General features: G+C 45.6%; 1 protein-coding gene and 1 non-coding gene across 2 annotated transcripts; both read right to left on the bottom strand.

The window, feature by feature from the left end:
• Window positions 1-8,179: 8,179 nt before the first annotated feature.
• On the bottom strand, window positions 8,180-14,121 carry DBI (diazepam binding inhibitor, acyl-CoA binding protein). Its single transcript, XM_049773165.1, has 4 exons — window positions 13,991-14,121; window positions 12,972-13,089; window positions 9,640-9,702; window positions 8,180-8,456 (listed from the first exon to the last, which is right to left on the bottom strand). The coding sequence occupies exons 1-4, from the start codon at window positions 13,997-13,999 to the stop codon at window positions 8,383-8,385; spliced, it is 264 nt and encodes an 87-aa protein (XP_049629122.1). The 5' UTR covers window positions 14,000-14,121; the 3' UTR covers window positions 8,180-8,382.
• Window positions 10,124-10,230, bottom strand: LOC126009870 (U6 spliceosomal RNA). The gene has a single exon (XR_007496048.1). It is a non-coding gene; the product is annotated as a U6 spliceosomal RNA (small nuclear RNA).
• Window positions 14,122-16,288: the final 2,167 nt, after the last annotated feature.

Here is a 16,288-nt window from a genome sequence, read left to right as displayed (position 1 = left end):
CTGAGAGAATGGTGAAGGGAAGCAGACACTGATAGAGGGTGTGGGGTTGGAATGTTATATACTTGAAACCCTGCCATTACCAGTATTGTAAAACACAGTGCTTCAAATAAAAAAATTTAATGTATATGTACGATTTTATTAGTAAGATGTTGCAGAACAGATAAAATTACTTGATGGTAGAGAAACGAAAGTATGAAGACAGATTATTTACTATGAAGAGGCATGAAGGAACTTTCTGGATTGATAGCACGGATTTATATCTTAATGGGGCTCTGATTGTACAGCTCTGTGTCATATCAGATTGTAGAAAGCTTATCATAACAGGTTGTTTAAGGCTTACAAGGTGCTAATTTTTGTTTTTCACTTTGTGGTATATAAATCCATCCCTTTCCCAAATAGTAAAAATTGAACTCTACATATGTATGTATGTATGAATGTATGTATTGTTACATTTATTTATTACTTCACTATTTGGGGAAGCATGCTGATACTTGATACTTACATTAAATATATCCCAGGTTGCTGCATTGATAATGGGATGGAGAGACTGCTCTATGCTAAACTAACTTAGAACCAATGCTGTGGTAAAATCTTTGTGTGGATACTTGAATTTTTTTATTTGGGGGAGGAGCATACCCAGAAATGTTCAGGGGTGACTCCTAGCTCTGTGCTCAGAAATCACTCCTAGGCCCGGAGAGATAGCACAGCGTTGTTTGCCTTGCAAGCAGCTGATCCAGGACCGAAGGTGGTTGGTTCAAATCCCGGTGTCCCATATGGTCCCCTGGCCTGCAAGGAGCTATTTCTGAGCAGACAGCCAGGAGTAACCCCTGAGCACCACCAGGTGTGGCCCAAAAATAAAAAAAAAAAAAAAAAAAAAAAAAGGAATCACTTCTGGCAAGCTTGAGAGAGCATATGGGATGTCAAGGATCGAATCCTGTGTGCAAGACAAATATGCAAGGCAAACACCTTATCTCCTGAGTTATCACTCTGGCCCCAAATACTTGGATTTTTCATCGTAAATGTCAGTGTCTTTGTAAAAATGTTCAGAAATCAAGAGGTAAGTTCTGAGCTAGAGAGAGTTCAAAGGGCTGAACATAGGATTTTATTACGGTATTTAATGGGGGTTGTAGACGAGAGGCTTGGAGGTCACACCTATAGTGTTCAAGAATTATTTATGGCTCTGTGTTAAGGGATCACTTCCAGAGGTGCTATATGTGATATATAGTTCCCAGACTGAAATGAAGTCAGCAGCGAGAATGGCGTGAGTCTAAACTTCATACTATCTCTTTTGCTGCAAACACATGCTTTTCATGTTGGAGGTATGAGAACCACACCCAACAACCATCAGCACTGGAATATGCCTTGAGCACAGGGCAGGTAGTAGCCCTTGAGTTTAGTTTGCAGTGTCCTCCTCCACACACACACACACACACACACACACACACACACACACACACACCCCTCTCAAAAGTTCTCTAAGTCATTTATTTTTAACTTGGGCTGTGCTCAGAAATCACTCTTGGCACACACACACACACACACACACACACACACACACACACACACACACACACCCCTCTCAAAAGTTCTCTAAGTCATTTATTTTTAACTTGGGCTGTGCTCAGAAATCACTCTTGGTAGGCTTGGGGGACCACATGGCACGAATGCCCGAGATCAAACCTGAGTTGGCCACATGCAAGGCAAAGCCCTACCTACTATGCCATGGACCTGACCCTCAAAACTGAAAAAAAAAAAAAGAGTCAGATTTTCTTTTTGAGACAGTTTCCTGCTTCTGCAGCTCCTCCCTATGCTTTTTGGCCCCACTATCTCTAGAAGTTACAAATGTTTCCTTTGCAAACATTCCAGCCTTGACTATGTGTCCTGCAGGTTGATCTTCAGATTTCCTGCTCTGAGCCAGAAAGCTGACTTCTTGTTTCCCAGCAGCATTGCTCATGCTTCTAGCATGCCGGAGAGATAGCTCAGCGGTAAGGCGGTTGCCTTAGATGCAGAAGGACAATGGTTCGAAACCCGGCATCCTATATGGTCCCCTGAGCCTGCCAGGAGCGATTTCTGAGCATAGAGCCAGGAGTAACCCCTGAGCGCTGCCCCTCCTCCCCGCAAAAAAAGAATCTTAGCATCCCTAACACCCTTCACTTCCCACCAGTTCAGTGGTGCTTGCTGGAAACATGTCAAGTGGTTAACTTGGAGAGCAGAGCTCCAATGAGAATGTATCTGCCAGAATAGCTCCAAAATTTAGCAGAAAAAAACCCTATGGATCAGGAAACTGGGATTGTGCAAGATGGTTGAGAGGAAAAGGGGAGGGCAGAGGGGTCAGGAGGAGGGAATGCAGTCTTTAACCTGTTTTGAGACTTCCCTTAAACCTTCTGCAAGGGAGCCTCAAAGCTTCAATATATGTATTTTTATATGGTAATATATATTTTATACTGAGCAGTTACAAAAGTTTTAACAGTTTGTCTTGGGGCCATATCTAGCAGTGCTTAGGGTTTTTTTCTTGGTTCTGTGCTCAGAATTTATACTTGGTAGTGCTTGGGGGATCATATGGGATGCCAAGGATTGAATCTTATTGACTTTGAGCAAGGGAAGTGTTCTACCTACTGTACTGTTGTTCCAGTCCCAAAGCTCCTCAGATCTTAAAATACATTTTTATTTTGATTTTTGGTTTACTAAAGAACTGTGATTTACAGTTATTGAGTTGAGTTTTAGACATGTAATGTTTTTGTTTTTTTTTTTTTTTTGGTTTTTGGGCCACACCCGGCAATGCTCAGGGGTTACTCCTGGCTGTCTGCTCAGAAATAGCTCCTGGCAGGCACGGGGGACCATGTGGGACACCGGGACTCAACCCAACCACCTTTGGTCCTGGATCGGCTGCTTGCAAGGCAAACGCCGCTGTGCTATCTCTCCGGGCCCGTAATGTTGTTTTTAAATTAAAATATTTACTTAAGTACCATGATTACAAACATGATTGTAGTTGGGTTTTTTTTGTTTTTGTTTTTGGGTCACATCTGGCAGCGCTCAGGGGTTACTCCTGGCTCTACGCTCAGAAATCATTCCCGGGCCCGGAGAGATAGCACAGCGGCGTTTGCCTTGCAAGCAGCTGATCCAGGACAAAAGGTGGTTGGTTCGAATCCCGGTGTCCCATATGGTCCCCCGTGCCTGCCAGGAGCTATTTCTGAGCAGAAAGCCAGGAGTAACCCCTGAGCACTGCCAGGTGTGGCCCAAAAACCAAAAACCAAAAAAAAAAAAAAATCATTTCCGACAGGCTTTGGGGACCATATGGGATGCCGGGACTTGAACCGATGTCTTCTGCATGCAAGGCAAATGGCCTATCTCCATGCTATTCCTCCAGCCCCTAAAAATACCTCTTAAGAAGCAATTTGAAATATCTCTTACTTAAACCTGAAGAGAGTGCATATTTCCAATTTAGAATCTATTTGTAGGAAGGGCAAGTCATAGATGGAGGATCAAAGAAAACCATAAAGAGCATAACTCTGAGCAGTGGGCTGGAGCAAAGTTACAGTAGAGGCCACAGTGTAATACAAGCAAAAGGCATGCATGAACTCCCCATGGCGATAATGGACCTTGTACTTTAGGAAGCTCCTACTTTGTCAGTTTAGAGACTTTGCAAACATTAGCTCATCTGGTTCTTAGAACAACTCAGAGAAAAACGTACTATCATATATATTGTTGTATTTAGAAGAGGACCTAAGGCCATCTCACACTGCACTAAACAAAAAGAGGTTATATGAATGATTCAGTTATCCAGGAAGGCAAGCTGGCTGGATTCCACATGCCTCTCTCTGGCAGGTTCTGATTCACCAAATTGCTTTGACAGTATATACACCCCACAGGTCTTTCTTCCTGGTTCTCTGGCACATTTCCTTTTAGGAGATGAGGTCCAGCTTGTTCTTCAAGCTTGTGTTCTTCCTTGAAAATATATCTTGCTTGTTTGTGCTTGTTCTTCAAGCCTGTGTTCTCTCTTAAACACATTCCCCCTCTTTACTCATATCTTTCAAGCAAGTTTTGTTGATAAAAACTGTTTCACTAAAATAAATATAGGAAAATAAAAGTCTATGCTCTCTCCTTGAACTCACCTGAGTTCATAACTTCTGTGGTGGAAGCGATGCTGTTATTGGGGGTGGAGGGTTGGTTACTAAAGGAGGCTGCTCACTGTGGGAACTCAGACAGAAGGTCTGAGGAGTGCAAAGATCCATGTGTAGGTTTGTTTTTTTGGTTCAGTAATGGACATGAGAGACTGTCAAGAGAGAAAATGTGAACTATCTGAACATCATAGAGTCATTTATTACTTAGTAGGAAACTTCTAAAAATCATGACATGTAAGAAAAAGCTGGAGACAAGCAATGCCTGGTCTTTCCTGCATTGATTTACATCATAGACAGTGTGGGGGAGTCCCTTATTCATGAAAAAAGGGGGTGTTCTTTGTTCACTTTCATACCAACTGGCATGGGGTTTCCAGTTCCTTCATGACAAGCGTTGAATCACAGCAGTCATCTTGAAGACCTGGGGTTCTGCACAGGTTTTTACTTGATTTGAGGTAGTTCTAAGCTACCCTATGTAGTTTTTTTTCTTTCTTTCTTTCTTTTTTTATTTATTAAAAAAGTGGTGTGAAAACACACACACACACACACACACACACACACACACACACACACACACTCCATGGGAAGAAACAGTTTGACTTCCTATTCTTTTGTTTGTTTATGGATCACACTGGGCGTCACTCAGGCGTTGCTCATGGTTCTGCACTCAGAGTGGCTTGTGGCAGGCTCGGGGATCATAGGGGCCGTCGGGATTCGAACCAAGGTCTGTGACTTTCTATTCTTAAACATTGCCCTTAATTATGTTTCTTTGCTTTGGTCATTGTTTTGAGCCTGGCAATGCTCAGGGGTTACTCGTAATCTCCTGGCTCTGCACTCAGAAATTACTTCCATCTGTGCTTGTGGAACCTTATGGTGTGGCAGGAATCAAACCCAGTCCATTTTATGAAAGGTGATGGTCTTATCTGGATACTATCTTTCTTGTCCAGGCCCTTTGTCCTTCATTTCTAAGTAAATAAATAACAAAAATCACCCTGAGCTTCTATTCCCTAGTAGATGAGTAGACAGTATCTCCCCCAATTCAAGTATCAAAGGCACATCTCTGCAAATCCCTGCAGCTTCCGCTCATCTGGAGCAGCCTCTGCCCAAACACTGGTGACACCTTTAATCTCCTGGTTGTTCACTCGAAGCTTCTCAGCTGACTCCTGTCAAGCCACTCATGAAATGGAGTCTTCTCTTTCCTCTCTTCTGCCTTCCCTTTTTGTGTACACAGGCCCATCACTTTCCAGTTAAGCCCTTCTGCTGGAGAAACTATGGCTTACCTAAGTATCCTTCCTGGCCTTACCAATCTAAACTGGGCACTGAGAGTCCTTTCACCCTCAGGCTTTTCCTTGTCTTTCAAGACATCTGCTTGCCCTCACCCCCAACCCCCAGAGTGCTGGAGAGTTGTCTTCAGGCTACCACATCCACAGTGCTCTGAAAAACTGGTACCACAACTTCACAGGTAGGTCCCTTTAAACTTGCCTCAGCTCTCAGATCACCTGAGTTGCTTATAAGACATCTCTTTCCTATGTGGATATGAAGAGGCACAGTCAAGGAATAAGAAATAGCCCAAAGCAACAGAATCTAAGATCTAGTTTACAGAGCAGAGAGTGTTGAGGTGGGGAGGGCATGAGGATGGAGGGCAGGACCATGTATGCCTGAAACCCAACTAATTACAGAATTGTAAAATTGTAAAAAATTAAAAAGTTCATAAACAAAAAAGAACAGCCCAGTGAAGTTCCATTCTAGCCTTGGCATGGGACCTACCTTCTTTCCTTTTTTTTTTTTTTGCAGCTCTTAGTGAAGTGGAGGGTTTCACAACATCAGGTCGAGTACAGCCAGATGGACTATGGAGTAGCAGAGTCAAAAGGTCATGAGTGGATCATCACAGAAGGGGACAGCAGGGTTTTCCTGTCCTTGATTAAGATCAAGGGCTTTGATGCAATGTGCCTCTGACAGTTCTAGTGTAGCAGGTATGGTGAAAGTGCACAGGGTGAGCCTAGGCTTTATCCGGCCATTCCCATCCTCCTCAGGTTTCAGCCAGCAGCAATGCAGTCAGAGTTAGAGCACGCCATGCCTGTGTGGCCCTGGCTGGATCTCAGATGCTAGAAACAGGAAAAAATATGGACGGGTGGTTCTTCTGCTTTCTCTCTAATGTTCAGCAGGAGGGAGGAGGGAACACTGGCTCTTGGTAGGTCTGACTTTGAAAGGTGCTGCCGAAAGGAGATTGACTGGGACTACTTAGTTTAAAAGTTGGCAGGAGGGACCAGAGCGATAGCTTAGCAGGTAGAGCATTTGACTTGCATGCGGCCAACATGTGTTCAATCCCTGGCATCCCATATGATTTCCTGAGCCTGCCAGAAGCAATTTCTGAGCGCAGAGCTAGGAGTAACTAGAGTCGCTGGGTGTGGCCCAAACCCACACCCCCAAATAAAACTTGGCAGGAAAAAAAAATCCCGATAAAATGCTACATACTTGGCACATATCCAATGCCCCCAGAGTCTTTTTTTTTGTTTTGTTTTGTTTTTGTTTTTTTGGGTCACACCCGCCAGCGCTCAGGGGTTACTCCTGGCTCCACGCTCAGAAATCGCTCCTGGCAGGCTCAGAGGACCATATGGGATGCCAGGCTTTGAACCACTGATCTTCTGCATGCAAGGCAAACGCCTTACCTCCATGCTATCTCTCCCGCCCCATCCCCCAGAGTCTTACACCATCTGTTAATGCTCACCCTCCTCTACCCTAGTAGGCATGCTATTCTGACCTGAAGTTAGCCCTGAGGATCAAAACCAGGCACAGAAACTCCATTCAGAACTGGCTTTCCCAATGCCAGAGAGATAGTATAAGAGTTACAGCACTTGTTGTGCAAGCAGCTAACCTCACTTAAATTCCCAGGACCACATAAAGGATCCCCAGAACACTTTCAGCAGTGAGCTGAATGAAAAGCCAGGAGTAAGCTGTGCAAAACACAGCTTGTTTTGCTCCCAAAGACTGGGTTTCCATAATAATAAACAAGATGTGAGCAAAGGAGGTGATCCAGATATAGGTACAGGCATGTGGCCAGGGCTCATTACTGCCTTCAGTGGGTTTCAGTGATGTCTGGGAGTCGGTGGGTGGCAGACTTGGTGGTGAGGTGATGGAGGAGAGCAAGACAGGCCTCACAGGCCTTCATTCCTATTAGCTCCGATATCCATAAATGACTCTCACCAGTGCCCTGAGTCTGGATGACTGGACATTCCCCCAATGCTGTTTGAGCAAAGTCTCCAATTTCAGCCACTGATTATGACTGGAGGTAGGAGGAAGATAGATATTCCAACTCTGCCATTTACTGTGTATAGCATGCTACACTGCCCTCTTTGCTGGCTGTTTCTGCCACCACAATGCAGGTCACAAGCATCTGAACCATCAGGAGGGCTGTACTGGGTGAGCCTGAACTACATCCAAGATCACAGCTACCTTTTTCCCTTCTTTCGTCTTTTTTCCAGCACAGCAGCCTCCAGGGTCAAGCTGCCTTGTTCTCTGTACCTTTAACCCCTGGGGTCTGACCATCTGATCCCCTGATGGTCTTTGCCGAAGTTCAATGCTGGCCCACCAGCTCTTGGGGCTACACTCCAATTAGAACTTCAGGAATGTGATCATTATATATGTTATCCCTGACTCCAGGCTCTACTCTGGCCTATTTGCTTTAAAACCATGGATGGAATCTCACACAAATCTCAAATGCATGCCAACCTTGACTTCCTTAGCACATGAAGTCAGTGCTGTCCAGAAAAGCAGGTAAGCAGCACCTGCATCTGGCAGCTCAGCCAGCTTTCCTAATGGGGGGGGGGGTTTGAGGAGGAGAGGGAAAGGCTACTCCTAAAATCTCTGCAGGGGCTGGGGACATAGCTCAGTAGTACAGCAAGTGCCTTGTATGTGGATTGGGTCCCTGGCACCACAAACACAAACAAAATGACTCTAGTTCATAAGCGGAAAGTTCAACCAAATCTTGACAAAAGCAGGGGAAGATAGATAGATGATCGAGAAAAGAACAGAATAAATCATTTTTCCACATTACAAAGACATAAGTAGCAAATGTACTTTTATTCGATCTACAGATAAAAACTATTTTTTAAAGACCAGTAATCTGCTTCAGTCCCTAATCTGCAGAGTCTGATGCAGCTGGTTAACCGTTATTTTCATTATTTCACTTCATCTTCAGTATTAGAAAAACAAGGCATTATAAAAGTCGAGATGAAATGTATGGCTGTCAGCCAAAATTCAGTCTTTATATTCCATATTTGCCTTTTAGCTCTTCAACTTTTTCAATATATGCTTTCATGGCACTTTCCTTGGAAGTCCCTGGAAGGAAGTAACAGGATCATTGGTTAGAGAAGAAACAGGGCTGACAGAGAGGTTATCTGGTTAGGGGCTATAAGAGCAAGTGGTAGAAAGCTTGAAGGCTCCATATAGTGGGGACCACCACAGGAAGCTGTGATAACTATGGGGCAGCCTGAGTCTCATCACTGGCTTGGGACTGCCATGTCTTTCTCTGTGGGGCTCTTGCATCCCAGAGTGACTGAACAAGCAACAACCAAAGGAAAACTAGGCACCTTCTTCTCAAAGTTTCTACAATTTTGAGCACAAGCAGAGGAAAGAGGCAACTTGTGGCCTCTTTGCTGTGGCACAGGGCTAAATCCTGCTGTATAGGACTAAATCCAAGACAGTATGCCTCCTCCCCTTGGCTCTCATAGTAAAGGCCAGACACATTGAGAATCTTGAGTGTGTTCTGATGCCTCGGAGAGCACACAGGGCCTGAGAATGGTGTGGAAGTGTCCAAGAAAAAAGAGGGAGAGGGGCAGGTGGTCATTTCCCTTCCTAGGAGTGTCTTTATTGTATTCTGGTCCTTTCTGCATTCAAGGGTTGCAGTAAGACAGAGGGCCTATTCACAAACTAGCTGGCAAAAGTACAAAAGCCAGCAGGCACTTTGGTGCCAACTGTTGGGTCTTGCTGTGGCAAGTGACACATGATTAAGTTGGCATTAGGACACTATCGCTCTGCCTAGAATTGCTCCATTTTCCCAGCCTGCGTTATCCAGCAGCCTCACTTGCATGAGCTCATTCCTTTAATTCATATGGCTCTGGATGGAAGGGAACTATGGAAGGCTGTGTGGGTTATGGGGTCACTGACTGGCTTTGTGGGGGAAAGGTGGCGTGGGCAGAAAACCACCCATTATTTTGCAGATATATAAAACCCACGCTGATTAATTTTGCCCTCAATCCCTGCAACACCAATCTGTTGCTTTCAGTGGTCTGGTTCATGTCCTGTCCACCCAGATTATAAGTAGTCCTCTGAGATGGTGCTTTTAGAAAAGGTATTAACAGTGTTAGGAGAAAAAGTAGGTGGACCAGTTTTTGTCTCTTTTTCTGGCACAGGTCTAGCTGGTTTTCAATATGTGCCTTCTAAGCATTTTTTCTTGTCATTTTTAGGACTCCAGTGAAAAGTATTTCAACACTGGCCTTACTCAAAATCTAACAATCGTTACCTTTCAGCTCGTTCCAGGCATCCCACTTGGCCTTGCCTTTGAAGTCCAACATCCCAGGCCGTTCTTAAAAAGGAGAAAAAAGATATTAGACCTGTCTCCAATTTAATTCGAGAAACATATCATAAGAGAAAAGCATCTTGTGTTATAGCTTCTTCTCCTGACTCAGTTGTGCAAGTTATCTAGTATAGCAGGTCAACTTTCAGAAATGTGACATACAGATCAGTATTAACTATCTCCAAAATGGAGGAAGAAACAGTTATTATTATTGTTATTATTTTTAGTTTTAGGGCTATAACTTGGCAGTTTCAGGGCTTACTCTCGGCTCTATACTCACAGATCACCCTAGCAGGGATCAAGATACTTTATGGGATGTTAGGGATTGAGCCCAGGTCAGCTGCTTGCAAGGTAATCATCCTGCCCATTGTACTATTGCTCTGGCCCCATGGAAACACCTATTGGATAGTCCCTGCCTTACAACATTTTTCCTCCTATGGAACACTTCACAAATTTGCATGTGATCCTTTCACAGGGGCCATGCTAATCTTTGTATCGTTCCAATTTTAGTATATGTGCTGTTGCTGAAGTGAACACCTTATAACTCCAAATTTCCTCTTTTTAAATACCACACTCTTGACCAATCCGTCAACATGGCCCAAATTTCAAATATTAAAAGCTGATTGCTGAAAGTACCCTCTTAGCCTTCAGTTTACCCAGCTACCTCAGTTCTCTTCCTCATGCATTACTTTTAGTTATTTTGGACCTGCCAAAAAGTACTGCAAAGCCTGGAAGCATGCACTGGAACACTGAGTTGACTGGGATGGACAGTCCAAGACTCCAAAAATGCAGTGCCAGGTGTTGTGTGTGTAAATATTTTAGGGGATTATTATGTTACTGACCCGACCCTGATCAGTGATTGTGCCCTACCCTAGGGTGTGACCTGGCATTCTGCCCCCACCCGCGGGTGGTACCTGATTCTGCTTCCACTATTGGGTGGTATCTGATCCCACCATTGGGTGGTACCTGATTCTGGGGGATAAAAACAGGGATCTGTGGAAGGCGAGAGGCTTTTGGCTGGAACTTATGCTGAGTCTTTGGACTTCAGTCTTGTCCACTGAATAAAGCTAATATTTCCACAAGCCTGACTGTCTGCGAGCTGTTTACCTGCTGTTTCACCTTAGAACCGTCGGCTGGACGGGGTGGCAGATGCGTGCTCCCAGCTAGAGGGTAAAGACCTCATCCTCCATCCCTCCATCAGTCAACCTCTTCAGGGGCTGACTTGCAACACCAGGTATCACTAGGGCTACACTTGATAGCGTTTAGGGGTTCATGTGGTACCAAGGATTAAATATTGGGCCTTGTACATGCAAGGTCCCTGATCGCAAAGTAAATCTCCCCAGCCTTTCCTCATGAATTATTGTGATCAGTTTCCTGGGTCTCCTTTCATCCACTTATGTGATGTCCCAAACTATTATCCTATTTCTATGTATGGGGGAGTGTTTTCCTAAGGGATTATTTCCAAAGTTGTGTCATCATTTTATGCTTATAGGCATAAAAGGTCCTGGTTGCAGTTGGGATACAGGTTCACAATCTCCTTGACAACCCATTTCATTGCTGTGCTGAGATTCATGTCCAGGGGAGTCATTACAGTATCCACAGACCAGGTCATCCTGTCTAAAGAATATCAGTCTCTCCCAGTGCTTTCTGGGAGTATATCCTGAGGGAACCTGACTCAGTATCAGAATCCTAGGCAGAATTTCAAAGTGACCTCTCAGTGACCATGGAAATGGCTATCTGCAGTGTTCAAAGCAGGAATCACTTGCCTCTGGTGGCCATTGAGAATCTGAACTGTGACTTGTGTGCTGGAAGTCTAAATTTCTCTGAACTACAATAATCTGAAATTGAGAGTCTTTCACGGGGATTAGTGGGTCTCACACTGCAGAGTAAGGAGCAGCCTCTGAGAGCTGAGGTACTCTGAGCAGACTCTGTTGGGATTTAGGCTCATCTCTCCATACTCTTATATGCAGGATAGAGTTCAGTATCTGCAAAGAGAGTTTGGCAGAAAAGTATCTTTGCTCCTCACTCTCACTTCACACTGCCTTACCCTCCATAGGAGAGGCATGATTTTTTTCTCCCACACCCGGCAGCACTCAGGGGTTACTCCTGGCTCTACGCTTAGAAATCGGCCCTGGCAGGCATGTGGGGCCATAATAGATGCTGGGCTTGGAACCACTGTCCTTCTGCATGTAAGGCAAACACCCTACCTCCATGCTATCTCTCTTGGCCCCATGGAGAGGCATGATTTTTAAGCCAAGTCTAAAATTCACCCACGCCACAAGGGATTTCTCAAGTAGGCAGCCTCTAAACCTGGGTTTCATTTGGCATTGCCTGTGATCCTTCACTCTAGGTAATGTATCTTTTTTATAGTTGTCAAGCATCCATTCATTGTTCCACACCAACTGAAGTGGAATTGGAGATCATGCCCAACTTCCAGAATAGGATTGAGGAGTGGGATTGGGATAGAATGGGCACCTACTTCTACACTGCTATGGCTACTACCCAAGTCCTTGCAATTGTCTCAGCATGAGAACCATGCAACAGCGTGAGCAGACAAGAATCCCATGGTCTTGGGCAAAATGAAAATGAACTAAAGTGAGAAAAACAGTAGTCCAGATTATGGTGGTCCAAACCCTGCTCTCAAATTTGTACAAATATTTTTGATAGGGGGCAAGTGGCTGTCAGTGTAAAACACTTCTGACCTACCCCCTGAAGTCAGTTGCTTTAGCTTTGATCCTGCCCAGCCGCAGGGGAGGTTCAAGATGGCTCCATAAAGACAGGGCTAAATAGAGAATTCGGAGCAAATATCTTTCATGTCATGGTGGCCACTGCTCAAGTAGATAGATACTGCTGATTGATAATTATTATCTTTTCAAGGAAAGATAGGAACTTGGGGTCAGATCAATAGTACAACAGGTAGGGTATTTGCCTTGTACTCTGCTGACTGGGGTTTGAGTCCTGGCACCACATATCATCTCTCAAATTCCTCCAGGAGTGATGTCTAATCACAGAGCCAGAAGTAATCTCTGAACACAGCCGAGTGTGGCTCCAAACTAAAACTAGGACTTGAATTCTGTTACATAGAACAATGCAGGCCTATGAACCTTACAGAGGAACATATTGCCAGCTCAAAGCCCAGAAATCCAAAGAAACCCCCAGCCTCACTTCCTAGAGAAACCCTCTATAGGTGGTTCTTAGAGTGAGGTTCGTGCAGGTTTATACTGTTGTGGTTCTTTTGTTTTCATGAGCAGTGGCCCTGCTGGTGTCTTCTCCCTTACCTGTATTTATGTCGCCCACAGTTGCTTGCTTGAAGCGACTGTAGATAAAAAGCATCTCTTCATCTGTTGGCTTGGTCTTGAGGTTCTTAACCTCCTCAGCAGCTTTGTCAAACTCAGCCTAGATATCAGAGAAAGGGAGAGATCAGATTAGAGCTCTTAAGTAAAAGGAAAGGAAGGATTAGAAAAGTGGAAGCTTCCAGCAGTACAGATAGTGTAAAAGTCCACACTCCTTCCTGTCACCCCTACCACACACTTACTCACTCACTGGATGAATAACTTCGTTTCAGACACTTTCCCTCAACCACGCTGAAGGCTGCAATGCAGTGTTGGCAATGGGCACCCACTTGGGTCAAGTAGCATCTCTCTAAATGCCTGATCACTACTGGGCTGAATCATTAAGTCCCGGTCCAATCCTAACCCGTGGATGAATTTGGCTTAGAGAGTTTCATTTAGCAGAAGGATCAGCAGCATGAACGCCCCGGTTCCCTTCCTTTTGAAGCTTCGGGTGTCCAGCTCCGACCTTTGTTCCCGTGCCCAGATCAGAAAGCAGCGAGAGGAGCCAAAAGTCGCCAACTCGTGCCAACAGTCCCAGAAAAGCATCAAAGTTCAAGGAAGGGAAAAGTCCTCCTGGGGAGCCCCCAAACCCCCTTATTCTGCATTCTAAACTCTCAGCCCTTCGACTGCCCTGACTGACTTCCAAGCTAGGCGCTGGCCTCCCCACTTCCCCCTTTCCTCCTACCCTCTCCTTCAGCAGGAGGAGTTCCGATCGGTCACTGACTGCCTCCTCCAAGCCAAGCCAGCCAACTTTTACCTCCGCGCGCCGCTTTATCCCCTTGGTCCTGCTGGGCTGCAAAGTGCACCCAGCCCTTTAGGGGCGACTTTGCAGGGGCAGCGGGCATTGGTGCTTCAGGGTCCCAAAGAGGAAAGAAAGTCCAGCTCCCAAGGTTAGTCGGAAAGAGCAGGGGGCATGGGCAAGGGTCCAGCGGGGTCCATCCCTGGGCCCTGGGCGCGAGGCATACCTGAGACATGCCGGAAGAGTGTGTGCAGGGATCCCAGGGAAGACCACGGAGACCACAGCAAGCAGCACAAACCCAAAACAGCAGCGCCGGGAGGGGCGCAACGTAGGTCTTGCAGCCTTCGGCTCGCGCGAGCCAGGACGGACCAATCAGAGACGAGTTCCACTCGGGAGGGGCGTGTCCAGGCTCGGGACCGCGGCCAGCTCTTTCCGGGCCCACGTGGGTCCGCAGAGCGCAGGCGCGGGGAGGAGCCCGAGAGGACGCTGGGAGCAGGTGGGGAATGCGGAAGTGAGACGCGTGGGGTTTCTGTAGTGGGTTGTTGCGGGATTCGGTACCCCCCGAAGCTGCTCCCCTTAAGGTCCCCGGTGATGACCTGGGTGCAAAAAGACTCAAGTGCGGAAGAAGTTTTGGGGCCGGAGAGATAGCACAGCGATAGGGCGTTTGCCTTGCAAGCTGCTGATTCAGGCTGGACGGGGATTCGAATCCCGGCATCCCATGTGGTCACTCCGAGCCTGCCAGGAGTGTGACCGGTGTGACCCCAAAACCAAAAAAAAGAGCAGAAGCTTTGACATCTATCTGTTCATTCTTGAGCTCTGTATGAGAAGTTGTAGCTAGAAGGAAAAGTCACCCCTGAGCTGTGGGATAGGCGAGTGGGGCTTTACTTTTTTTGGGGTGTGGGATTATTTAGGGGAGATTTTCGTGGGGAGGGTGATCTCTAGAGAGCAGAGCGACGATGGAAAGCTGACCTGGTCCCTGAAAGCCAGAGTCCTCTCTTTTTCTGAGCTTCAGATTGGTTTTGGGACCTGCCTGAGTTTGCAGTCCCATTTTTTTTCTTTTCTTTTCTTTTCTTTTCTTTTCTTTTCTTTTCTTTTCTTTTCTTTTCTTTTCTTTTCTTTCTTTCTTTTTTTTTTTTTGTGTACGTTTTTGTGGGGTGGTGCAGGCTCCCATCTGGGTCATCAGATGGGATCAGTGTCTTTTCTTTCATCGCAGTCTTTGACCTGGATTATGTGCCCAGCAAACTTGATAGAACGAATGACTCAGTCACGAATAGGCATTCACTCTGGTCACTTGTACAGTTGTAGACTTTTGAGATAACAGCAGGCCAGAATTAATATTTGGATTTCTGAAACCTGGATTGGGCATAGGAGTGGATGGGTGAAATAAAAACTTTGTTAGGGTATAAGAAAATCAGAAGTAGGGCCAGGGTGATAGTACAGCAGGTAGGATTTGTGCCTAGCTTGCAGTTGACCCTGATTTTATTCTGGTTATCCTATATAGTTCCCAGAATACTGCCATGAATAAGCCCTGGGCACTGTCTGGCGTGGCAAAGAAACAAAACAAACAAGAAAATCAGAATCAGGAAGGTTTCCTGTAAGGTCATATTTGAGAGAGTCGCTTATAGAAAGGAGGAAGGGGCTAGGGAGCTGTAATGCTGGAAGTCAATGTTCTGTTCCTGAAACAGACACAGCAAGGTTCCCCCCAGCCCAGTATACCTTGAGCGTCACGGTTGTGGCCCTAAAGCAAAAACAAGGACAAAAAGGTGGAAGCATTCAGGAAGAAATGTGTGTTCTGGTGTGAGGGAAAGAGTAGAAAGAGGATACTTACGGTTGGTTAAGACTAGGTAGTGTAGAACTTGTTGTTCAGACAAACTCTGACTTATTCTGAGGTGGGGAATCATTTTTTTGGTTTTGAGGCTATTTATTACAATGCTCACGGGTTATTCCTGGCTTTGAGCTCAGGAGTTACTCCTGTTGGTGCTATAGGAACTATAATAGGATGCCAGGGATTGAACCCAGGTTGGCAGTTGCAAGGCAAGTGCCCTAACTGCTGTAGTGTAGCTTGGGCGCCATCATCTGAAAGTTTTGAACAGAAGTGACAACAGGTCTTGAAAAGGCTATTAGGGGGCTAAGATTTTCCTTAGGAACAGGGAGGAACAGCACAGATAGAAGAAAAAGTTTGTGATTTCTGTTGTTCAAATCCAGTTAAAAACCACCTAGGGGGGCCGGAGAGATAGCACAGCAGCGTTTGCCTTGCAAGCAGCCGATCCAGGACCAAAGGTAGTTGGTTCGAATCCCGGTGTCCCATATGGTCCCCCGTGCCTGCCAGGAGCTATTTCTGAGCAGACAGCCAGGAGTAACCCCTGAGCAACGCCAGGTGTGGCCCAAAAACCAAAAATAAAACAAACAAACAAACAAACAAAAAAACACCTAGGAGGTATTTTTTTTGTGTGTAGGGGGCACACCCTGCAGTGATCAGGTGTTACACCTAGTTCTGCACTCAGTAATCACTCCTGGCTAGCTG

The sequence above is a fragment of the Suncus etruscus genome, chromosome 5 (genome assembly GCF_024139225.1).
Source record: "Suncus etruscus isolate mSunEtr1 chromosome 5, mSunEtr1.pri.cur, whole genome shotgun sequence".
Lineage (NCBI taxonomy): Eukaryota > Metazoa > Chordata > Mammalia > Eulipotyphla > Soricidae > Suncus > Suncus etruscus.
This window is presented reverse-complemented; position numbering and strand designations above follow the sequence as displayed.